The 12,158-nt window shown below is 45.0% G+C and overlaps 1 protein-coding gene across 1 annotated transcript in view; it reads right to left on the bottom strand.

The window, feature by feature from the left end:
- Positions 1-1,029: 1,029 nt before the first annotated feature.
- The window catches only part of LOC114694087, a 96,096-nt gene continuing 84,967 nt past the window's right edge, over positions 1,030-12,158 (bottom strand). Inside the window, exons 22-25 of the mRNA XM_037208245.1 lie at positions 10,776-10,809; positions 8,297-8,378; positions 1,757-1,967; positions 1,030-1,033 (exon numbers count right to left, since the gene is read on the bottom strand). Coding sequence (XP_037064140.1) covers positions 1,030-1,033; positions 1,757-1,967; positions 8,297-8,378; positions 10,776-10,809 — 331 coding nt within the window. The remainder of the gene's footprint in view (positions 1,034-1,756; positions 1,968-8,296; positions 8,379-10,775; positions 10,810-12,158) is intronic.

The raw sequence follows: 12,158 nt of genomic DNA on the forward strand, positions 1-12,158 counted from the left end.
ATATTTTGTTTTTTGTTTTTGTTTTTTGGTTTTTCGAGACAGGGTTTCTCTATGTAGCTTTGCGCCTTTCCTGGACCTTGCTCTGTAGACCAGGCTGGCCTCGAACTCACAAAGATCCACCTGGCTCTGCCTCCCGAGTGCTGGGATTAAAGGCGTGCGCCACCCCCTCCTGGAAAATATTCCTATATTTTGAACAAGTAATTGTATACAGATGATTTTTTCCAAAATATTTAGAAATTCAGAAAACAGCTGTGTGGTGGTAATCTAATTGTACTGAATTATTATTTTGATTGTATGTTAATAAATAAAGTTGTCCGGGGGTCAGAGCTATTAGAGCCATAGCAAGAGTGTGGCGGTGGTGGCACACGCTTTTAATCCCATAGATATCTGTGTGTTCAGGGTCAGAGCTATTAGAGCCATAGCAAGAGTGTGGCGGTGGTGGCACACGCCTTTAATCCCATAGATATCTGTGTGTTCAGGGTCAGAGCTATTAGAGCCATAGCAAGAGTGTGGCGGTGGTGGCACACGCCTTTAATCCCATAAGATCTCTGTGTGTTCAGGGATATAGTCAGCATTGGAGACATATGCCTTTAAGACCTAGGGGGCTGTACATTCAGACAGTGACGAGGCAGTCATGTGTTTGGGTTTACAACCAATGAGAAGGCAGAACAACATAATATAAAAAAAAAAACGAACCGACAGGAAGTAGGTCTCTTTTCGCGAAGCTGGGACAGCAGGAGGAAGGATGAGATTTTAGCTCTGAGCTCTGACCTCTCGGCTTTCTCTTTTACATTGTTTCTGTGTTTCTTATTTAATAAGACGGTTGGATACATCAATACAGCTGGGTGGTGGTGGCACAAACCTTTAATCCTAGCACTGGGAGGCAGAGGCAGGTGGATCTCTGTGAGTTCAAGGCCAGCCTGGGCTACAGAGTGAGTTCCAGGAAAGGCGCAAAGCTACACAGAGAAACCCTGTCTCAGAAAAAAAAAAAAATTCAGAAAAAAAGTTCAAATGGTATTTCTTGCAGCATCAACTGTAACAGAAAAATTTGAGAATGATCATAAATTCTTATTCCTAAGTGAATAATAGAACTCAGCATAACCATTTGAATTCTAGTTTTGAAGATTATGAATTTACTTATTTAAAATGCTCATACCTAAATGAGGTGGTTACGCTTTCTCCAATAATTCCATACTCCACAGGACTGAAAATGTTCTTTCCTCTAGGGCACTAGACCAGAAATTATGAAAACCCCACTGCAGATCTATAATACAATATGATGGTTCAAGTGTTTCTTCCAAACTAAGATGTCACGGGGCTGGAGAAAGGGCTCAATGGTGAAAAGCCCTGGCTGCTCTTGCACAGGACCTGGGTTGGATTACTAGCACCCATATATATGGTGGCTCACAGTCACCTGTCACTCTAGTTCCAGGCAGTCTGGTGCCCTCTGCTGGCCTCTGAGGGCACTGTATGCACGTGGTATATAGACACATAAATATAAAATGAAAATTAAAAAATTTAAAAAACCAACTAAAGGCTGGGCGGTGGTGGCGCACACCTTTAATCCCAGCACTTGGGAGGCAGAGGCAGGCGGATCTCTGTGAGTTCAAGGCCAGCCTGGGCTACCAAGTGAGTTCCAGGAAAGGCGCAAAGCTACACAGAGAAACTCTGTCTCGAAAAACCAAAAAGAAAAAAAAAAAAAAAAGAAAAGAAAAGAAAAAAGAAAAAAAAAGAAAAACCAACTAAGATGTCATGCCTCAAGGCGCGGAGTTCTTCCCCTTGCACTCCTTTATGCTGTACAAAGGATTTTATTTTCTTCATTTCTGTTTGTTCTCTCTGTGCCCCACTGGCCTCATTTTCCATGTTTTCAAGTTTCCCTGTGAATAGTTCGTCGTGACTATTTTTAAGCTCCAACAGTCTTTCATATGAATGAATCATGTCCCAGAGTTCCAGCGGGCTACTAGAATCTGTATGAGAGAGGACAGCATGGGAATAAGTTATGCACGAGCATATTTTGTACACAGGGACTATGTTTTCACAGTCAATAACTCATACACTGAACAATAAAGCACTATGTGCCTATGATGAGGAATGTAGTGTTAAATTCTGCAGATAAAACAAATGAGACCTTGTGTGATGGCTCTTCTTGGTTGTCAACTTGACTACATCTGGGATTAACTAAAACCCAAATGGCTAGGCACACCTGTAAAGTTTTTTTTTCTTAATTAAATAATTTGAAGTGGGAAGACTCATTCCTAATCCAGATACAGAAGTGGCAAGGTCCACCTTTAATCTGGACCATACCTTCCGCTGGCAGGTTATATAAAGAACATCTAAGAAGGAAGCTCTCTCTCTTTGCCGGCTTGCTCTCTACCAAGTCCATTCTTTCATTGGCATTTGAGCCTGCTTCTTCTTCAGGATTTCAGCATATACTGAGGACCAGCTGAGACATCCAGCCTCATGGACTGAACAACTACTGGACTCTTGGACCTTCTATTGGTAGACAGCCATTGTTGGACTAGCTGGACCACAGTCTATAAGCAACTCTAATAAATCATCTTTATTTAAATATATTCATTCTATAAGTTTTATTACTCTAAAGAACCTTGACTAATACACCTTGCTTTTGTTTAGGTTCAAATCTAGAGGAGAAAGGATACAAAATGAGATTTATATATTCAGATAAATGAGCATTATACATTCAGATAAACACTGTAAGAGACCGTCCTGTGATTACCCACGAGAATCAGTGATCTAAAATGGGCTCAAGGCAGACTGTTCCAAGGAGAAAAAAGCTACACTGAGAAATGGAGGATGAGCTGGACTCAGAGACACACAAAAGGTGAAGAACTCTAGCTGGTCCATTCATTTATGGAGACTCCATTGTAATCAACTTCCTTTCAAGATGTAAGAGGTACTGATTTCACTTCAACACAAAAGAACAAGAAAATCAAAACAGCCAAAATAATTTCATTGACGGTTATTAAGATAATAGGTTATGAAGATAATGATCTATGGTTGACAGAAAACAGATGAAAAGGTCTCTCAGTGTCGTATCTTCCTGTAAAGAGAGGGTCCAGGTCGGAAAGCAAGGAACTGATGTGGAGCCTTCTGGACTCTATGGTGAGCAAGGTGAATTTGGTAAGATGCGGCTTGCAGAGACCACAGGACAGAACCCCGGAGGGGATGGAGCAGTGTGGCAGAACACTGCAGATCTGCTGAGACCCCTCCAACACAGAGTGTGACAGAATGCTCATGCAGGAAGGCATCTTTAACTAATGGAAAGACCTGGAGAGCTTCCAGGGAACTGCAGTGCTCACAGAATGCCAGGAGGCATGTTCATTCCCAGCAGGCCGCTGGATAAACTCATAAGTCAGGGTACAATGGGTTAGTAGAGAGGTTCTGCCTAACACTGCGGAGAACTGGAGGCTGGCTGAACAGGACTGGGAAGGGGCGAGATGCTTAATGTATCTTAAATATATCAATCTTAGTTATTTCTCTATTGCTGTGATAAAACGCCATGCTCAAGGCAACTTATAAAACTTTAATTAGGGGCTTACTTTCGGAGGATGAGAGTCTACTGACCATCATGGCTGTGAGCACAGCAGAAGGCAGGCCGGCATTGTGCTGGAGCAGTATCTGAGGACTCACATCTTGAAACATAACCAAGAGGCAGAACATGAGAGACACCCTGGGAACAGCACAGCACTAGTCTTTTTAAACTTCAAAGCCTTCTGGACTCTCTATGGTGAGGAAGGTGAATTTGGTAAAATGCAACTTGCAAAGACCACAGGACAGAATGGAGCAGTGACACACCTCCTCCAACAAGGCCACGCCTCCTAGTCCTTCCCAAACAGTTCCACCAACTGGGGGCAAAGCAATATATGAGCCTGTGGGGACCATTCTCATCCAAACTACCACATTCCATTCCTGGGCCCCACAGGCTCATGGTCATATCATAATGCAAAAGTCCCAATAGTCTTCCAGAAAGGTCCTGCCCAACCCTGGGCGTCAGGGGTGACTGGAGGCTGTCATAAGAGCAGAAGGAAGTGTGGACGTGTTTAATGTGACTTAAATGTATCCCATATTGAAATTCAAAGAGGTAGACTCATGAGAACTACCTTTTTAAAAATTTAATGTTTGCTCAAACAAATCCAAATCAATATGAACTAAACAGCACAATGGTGGACAAATTTAACTACAGCTTACCCTCAAACAAGGCATATTGGAACAGTGTCAGTCCATGTATACATTGTGTTTTTTGAATTGTATTGGGCTTTTGCATAATCTGAAAAATTCACAGAACCACATACTGTAGGAATGTTGAAAAAAAAAACCCATAAGATGTTTGTCATGAATGTATAAAACATACATACAAATTAGTCTGTTTTATAATCTGTTAATAAAAGAAAACACAGGAGGCCATAAGAAGCAGTTTATCAGAGTTATGAACATACTTCTGTCCCTAAGTGGTATGACCTGAAGCCAAGACAAATATAAACTAAGGTTAAAAAAATACAAGCCACGTTCTACAAGCACACTGCTTCTTAACCACAATGTGGATGCCCGCCATCTCTAGCAGGGCAGTTTGACTCTCAGATATATTGGTGGCTGCAATTCACATGTATCAAGGACATGAACGCTGTGTGGTTAAGCAGATGCCCTCACATGGGCGTCTAGCAGGAAAAGGAGGAGGCAATTGTTAGGTTGCTGCAGGAGTTCCGTTTCAGAAGTCAAAAGACGCTTGTAAATTTTAGATCGTCAGGGGTTGTTACTCTTATGTCCAATAAAATGTTATTAAAGAGTCAATAGACTCTGAGTACTTATGTAGAACGAACATGATTGAAAACTTCAGGTGAAGGACAGACTGTCAGGCTAAATAAAAAGCAAGCTACAACTACACCCTGCAACAACAACAACAACAACCAACAAGCAACAACAAGAGACATCAACCACCTAAGGGCTAGAGAGATGGTCAGAGGTTCAGACTACTGGCTGATCTTGTAGAAGACCTGAATTGGACTCCCAGCACACACATGGTGGCTCACAACCACCTGTAACTCCAGTCTCAGGGGATCTGATGCCCTCTTTTGACCTCTGCTGGCACTGCACACACATGGTGAACATGCATACATTCAGGCCAACACACAGACACATAAAATACAGGTTAAAAATGCAACGTAACACAGGGCCACTGCACTCATGAACTCACAGCGCCCCTGGCTATCTTCCTAAGACCTGAAGAGGACCAAGACAGTCAACGTTCCATCATGGACGGGGAGGACACAACAGGAGGTTGCATCCTGCCCAGTTTGTGCACCCAGTGACACTTTGCAAATACAAGACACAAAATTTGGCCACAGTGCCCGAAGAAATTCACAGACACCATCTGAGATTCCAAACCCACCTACTCAGTAAGAGATGGGGCCCACAGTCAGTGGGACAGTGGGCAGCGTAAGCATGCTTCATCATGTCAATACACATGCTAAGATCTGAAGTAAACCTGCACAGGATTATTAAGTCAAAACAATTTAAGCAACAAGAATTGTATTCCTTGAGGATAAAGAAATCAAATTGGAGTTTAATGATTAAAATTTAATAAATATTGACAAAAGTATCAAAAAAGACAGTTTATTAATGAAGATATAGAATTCAGGCCTAGTGTGTGGTTAGTTTCTACAGTCAACTTCATATAACCAGGGAAGAGGGAACCTCAACTAAGCAATCAGATTGGCCTGTGGGCATTCTGTGGGGCATGGCCTCGGTTGCTAACTGGCGCAGGAAGGCATAGCCTGCTGTGGGTCGCGCTAGCTGTGCAAGAGAAGCTAGCTGAGTGTGAACCTACGAGTCAGCTAGTGAGTCAGCAGCATGTTCTCCCGTGTCTCCTGACTCCAGGTACCTGCCTCGACTTCCTCCTTGTGATCTGGAAGTCTGAGCTGAATTAAACCCAGGTTGCTTTCATTTGCCAGGGTTTTCAAAGGGACAAAGGGAACCTAGAACACCCAGTGGCACAGGTCTGTAATCCCAGCTACCTAGGAGGTTGAGGCAGGAGTATCAAAGGCCACTTAGTACCTGAGCCACATCGTGAGTTCAAGGCCAGTTGAGGAATTTACCAAGACTCTTTCAAAGTAAAAAAGTAGCCGGAGAGTTGGAGACACAGCTCAGCGGTGCAGCATGTGCTTAGCATGCACAAGGGCCTAGGTCCAGTCCCCAGAACCACACACACACACACACACACACACACACACACACACACACACACACACACACACCATTCAACAGAAAACAGACACAGGGAAGAAGGTTAACACTGACTTTACAAATAACACTGAATGGGGGGACTGAACCCAGCTAGACACCCTATGCTGGCACAAAGATGCCCGTATCCGGAACAGGTTACCTCTTTTTGAGTTGTTGGCCGATGGAGTCACATGACACTGTTGTCAGTACTCTTGGTTACCCTCCAGAGCTTGTCAGTAAGACTCTTGCTGAAGACAACACAAACCTCAGTACCAGAACATGCAAAAATCAAGCCGGTACTCCCCTGGAGGCCACATCCCTACTGGCTAGCTTGCATGGCACTGGAGGGCGCTATGCATGCGACTGGAGGAGAGAAGTACTCATCAGTTTCCCCCAGCTGGGACCCCTGAAAACTGCAATGACTGGCCTGACAAGATACGCCCACTGGAGAAACAGTGGCAGAAATGTCACAGGATTAGCCAACCACTTTCTGATTGGATCCGAGGTCTGCGCCATGAGATGGAATTCATACCTAGCACTGTTAAAGTGGCCAAGAATCTGTGGCTAGATAGGTCAGAGGCCCTAGAGAAGAATCTAGAGCTGTTGTTCTGCTAAATGGACGCAGCACTAAAATGACCCCTAATGACTTGCTCTATACACATAAATCAGAACATCTCTCAACCTCATCAGAGAAGCTCCTTCTTGCTGTAGATGGCGATTAATAGAGATTCTCAGAGTCAATGTGTAGAGAAGACTGTGGAGTGCTCAGTCCCAGATGCGACATACAAATCCCACCCCTCCCTAAGGCCCAGGGATCTTCGAGAAAGAGGGGCTGGAAAATTCTAAGAGGCAGAGATTGTGATCACACCAAGGCACAGCAGGGTGGGTTACACATAGGAAGTCACAGTAGCTGTTATGGTATGCAAAAGACATGCACGAGCTCAAACAGAAAAAAATCCGAGCATTAGATGGGGAGGTGGGCATAAAATCCCACGACCGGCTCAGGAGCCATTGGCATTTGATATTGGTGGAGGGAGAAGGACCCCTGGTCGGTCACACACATGCCGGGGCAGGTCCCATCCCCAAGATTAACTGGCAACACACTGGACTGCATGGCGTAGAGGGGACAAAACTCAAGGCTGGGGGAGTGGAGAGGAGCGTGGGGAAGGGAGGGTAATACGACCAAAATACATCATATGAAGTCATCAAAGAAGTACTGAAAATACTGTTTAAAAAAACAACACTGATCTATACACTAGGCACTTACTAGAATGGTGGAAATGAAAAAGGCCCATGATAATACTATGTGCAAACACAGAGGAACTGGACACTCTGAGTCTATATATTGGTAATGGGAGTGGAAAATGATTCAAGTACTTTTCAAGATGAATTGGTAGCTTCTTAATGGGAATACAAGACGAAACAACTGTGGAGGAAGATTTATTGTTACCCACGTCGACAATGGTGGTGAAGTATGTGTTAAAACATTCAGACACCTAACACATGATGGCACGCTTTACATACATGTAATTTATTTTGGTCAAGAAGGCCTCAGCAGAGTTATTGAAACACATGGTACTGTTAGGGTGACAAATGTCTAAGGGGTGTCGGGCTGAAAAGAGACCCACGGAAAACTAGAGCAGCCAGGGAGAGCGAGCCCCCGCAGTGAGAAGTGACAGCGGGGATCTGGAGGGCAGAGGAACAGGACAGGATCTGAACTTTCAAAACAGATGGTTCCAGGGTCAGAAGTGATCGAGGTTTGAGGAGGTGGAGTTCTAAGGTTACTACAGCAAGAAGAACCGGCTGTGAATGCCTCTCATGTGGGGTGCAGCAGGAGTCCCCAGAGCCCTCTGGCTGGGAGTTGAAGTGGTTCTCTGTCTAGCATGGTACAGAGGGCATCTCCTGTGGGCCCAGAACCTGAGCACTTCAGCATTCTGTGACTCAGGCCTGAGGGATGGACGAAGGGACCCAGACGCAGCAGAGGCCTCCTGTTCACGCCCCTTCAGGGTGCTCACTCAGCTGCACACGGACTCACAGCAGGGACGGGGCAACTCACCATTGCCTGAGGCTGTCTCAGAAGGCTGACTTCGGCTGTTGGCTTCTTCCATTTCGTTGACTTGATGCACTTGGGTTTCCATCTGTAAAACAGCATTATTTCAAAATGTCTCCCAAATTTACATAGAAAGTAGTAAGCGCACAGAAGTAGTGGTTTTTAGACTTTAATAAAACACCTAAGTAGAAATGTAATTCTAGATAAGACTGAGTTTGTCAAGACCCGATTAACGGCTCCTGTTTATTAATAATTAATTAATTTTGAGACAGAATTTTATTAGGGCCTAGAATTTTCTATGAGACCAAACTGGCCATGAACTCACAGAGATCTGTCTCTGGGATTGAAGGTGTGTGCTACCACACCTAACCCTTATGTCTCCCGTTTCTTCATTTCTTTTTCAAAACATACTCCTTTTCAAGTCTTTTTACTTTACCTCCATAATATATTTCAGTTAATACAACATCATATTGTCTTAGATAACATATCTTAATAAAAGGATTTTTTGATGCTTATTTACTTATAACTAAGACTAATGTTAATAGTTGTTTGCAGTTATTTTAAATTAAAATGTTTATTCCTGTATGTAATAATAAAGCCGCCACCCGGTGCATGTGGAGTGTGTTCTTCCCTTTCCTCTTTGCTCGGGTGCCTGGGATCCAGTTTGGCCCCCCCTGGCTTTTTGTAGCAAGCATGCGTACTCCCTGAGCCTCCTCACCAGCACCAGGCACCTACTTAAAAAGTCAGCTTAAGGGCTGGAGAGATGGCTCAGAGGTTAAGAGCACCAGCTGCTCTTCCAATAGGTCCCGAGTTCAATTCCCAGCAACCACATGGTGGCTCACAACCATCTGTAATGAGATCTGGTGCCCTCTTCTGGCCTGCAGGCAGACATGCAGGCAGAACACTGTATACATAAATAATTCTTTTTTTTAAAAAAGTCAACTTAACACCTGGTGGTCGTGGTGCACGCCTTTAATCCCAGCACTCGGGAGGCAGAGTCAGGCGGATCTCTGTGAGTTCGAGGGCAGCCTGGTCTACAGAGTGAGAACCCAGACAGGCACCAAAACTACACAGAGAAACCCTGTTTTGAAAAACAAAACAAAACAAAACAATCAACTTAAATATTTATTGTACGTCAGGATTGAGTATAAATAATCAAATCCCACAGCATATAGAGAAAGCAGTTGTCTCTAGTTAGCTGGCCAACAGGAGAAGGCCAGCACTGGCGGCTCCATGTCTGTTTCCCTTTGTGGCTGCTGGGATCTCAGTTCATCTTGACTGAGAGAGGATGTTCGCAGAGGGTGAGCCTGCCTTTAACCAGCCTGCCAGCCGAGCCTGCAGAGCCGGTGAGCGGACTTTTTTACTCTGCGTCATCCCTGGTTTGGGGGTCTCTGGGCATCTGTGCTGGTAACTGAAGTTTCAACAGGATGGACTTTGGGGTGGCCACCAACTCAGGGTCTCACTTGACCCTCCTCATCCTCTCCACTGCCTTCCTCTTTGTCTCAGGCAAGGAGGAAGCTCCTGCAGAATCATGGCCTACAGCCCAGGTACACACTTGGTCTTCCTGTTTAGCTTGTTCCTCTGTACCCTGGTTCACAGCACCCCTCCATCGCTCATCCCTGCACAGGGGGCTGGGATGCTGTAGTGGATGTCATAGGGTCACCAGACACAGACACTGGGATGCTGTAGTGGACGTCTATACAGTCACCAGACACAGACACTGGGATGCTGTAGTGGACTTCCTGGGGGCACCAGACACAGACACTGGGATGCTGTTGTGGACGTCCACAGGGTCACCAGATGTAGACACTATAAACCTTTGCCTGACTTTGGGCCTTTACAGCCTCATTCACCCAACTTTGGGAACATTCTCCAACTCCTCATTCTCCTGCCTGCAAGCTCATGATTCTGCTAATGTTGCAGGGGAATTGTGTGAAGGCTCCTGGGCCATGGACAGTTTCTAGAATGGGTAAGATCTGCTATGCATTTACTGCCTTGAACTGAAACCACCAGGACCTGGAAATCTGCATCTTCCATGCCCCTTCCTTCCTCAGCATCAGTCTCCATCACCGTCAGGGAGGAATGGCTTCCTGGGTCACTCTTTTGGGCAGCCTGGCACACAGAAGCGTTGTCCTGTTCCTCTGGCTGAAACTCCTATTTTCACATAATAAAACCCGGTGTTGTTTCCAAACCTTCCTTGCCATGACTATGTCTGTAGGACAGACACTGCCCTCGTGAGGACTCACAGACCTGACTCCCTACCAGATACCCACGGTGCAGGCTTGGGGTGGGCAGCACCGGGGATGGGCACTGGGAGGCTGAGGTTCGCATCCTCGGTGCTCAGGGTTATGGTGATGCCGATGGCAGCCATGACAGCTGTAGCTCCCCGCAGTGGGATGTCACTCAGCCTGCAGCCCAGGTCCCCGGGGTCTGCTTTACTCCTACAACTAATCAAACTATGCTTTGGATTATTCACTTACAGTACCTTGTGCTTTTCTTCAGCTTGTCTCTTTGTCAGCCTTAAAAAAAATTAAAATCTTTTTAGGCAAACATTAAACATATAAAATACAAACACTGTCGTTTTAAAAAAAAATAACTATCTCTGCAGTAATTTACTTCACATGTCCATAACAATTATATTTGATTTAAAGTACAATCCTTTCCTATAAAGCAGATTCAACTATAAACAGAACTTAAGGGACAAAGAATAATAGAACTTGTGATAGTTCTAATTGTCAACTTGACATAACCAGGAGTCACCTGAGAAGAGAATCTCAGTGGGGGATTTCTAAGTCAGGTTGGCCTGAGGTCATGTCCACAGTGGACTGTCTTGATTGTACATTAAATAGTGTGGGAAAACCCAGCCCATGGTGGGCGGCACCATTCCCCATGCAGTGGCTCCTGTAACTGGGGTTAGCGCTCTCTATCTACTGTGCAGTCGGTGCACGGTACTCTAAGCACTCTGTGTGTCACGACTGTTCTTTCCCTCACAATCGGTGTGGTAATGTACTAGATAACCTGTAAAGGAAGGAGGGGGACAAGGGAAGGGCAAGCCACCGTGTGAGTGCACACAGGGAGCCGACTGGTTCAGAACGGAACCTCAGAACGGCTGGGGTTGGATGACATTGTTTAAATCATAAACAGCACATGCCACAACACGCTGTAAAAACATGAACTGTGAAGTGATAGAGCAGCAAATGAATCCGTGTTTGCATGTCCTTTGTGGACATATACAAACAGTAGCTTCAGAATCTCGCAGTTTACAGAAAAGGCTGGAGTCTGCATGGGGTCATAGGCTTGTAAGCTCAGCTGCACACGGCAGTGTGAATTCCAGGTCAGCCTGGGAGGCCCAGACAGGCTGTTTGATGGCCTTAAAAAAAAGTGACAGAAACCTGGGATGGCGCTCAGTGCACAGTGCTTGCTTGGCTGGCATGAGGCCCTAGGTTCAGTACTGTCATCAAAGCTTGAAGAACACAGATAAACGAACAGAATCTAGAAAAAGGGGGAGGGGCAAACCTGCCATTCTACTTTCAGTGAAATTAAGTTACATTAAAAAAATTCTTCAACGTGTGTCTTTATCAGTTGAACTAACTGCTCATCACCCCTTAGACACCTGCTCAGCACTCAATGCGCAGCAACAGCACTGTTGGAACTGTTGTAAGCAGGAAGACAGTCCGTATGTTGTGACTTTATTACTCAACAATAATCTTTGCCACACTGTTAACAGTTTACTTAGCTACTGCACATGAGGAACATCTCTGTCATCTCCAGAATGCATACAACAACCTCTAAATCAAAAAGCCTCACATTCAAGGGCGGCCTACAAAACCATGGCTACTCACCATGATCCTTAAAACACACAGGAGAT

The sequence above is a fragment of the Peromyscus leucopus genome, chromosome 7 (genome assembly GCF_004664715.2).
Source record: "Peromyscus leucopus breed LL Stock chromosome 7, UCI_PerLeu_2.1, whole genome shotgun sequence".
NCBI classification, from domain to species: domain Eukaryota; kingdom Metazoa; phylum Chordata; class Mammalia; order Rodentia; family Cricetidae; genus Peromyscus; species Peromyscus leucopus.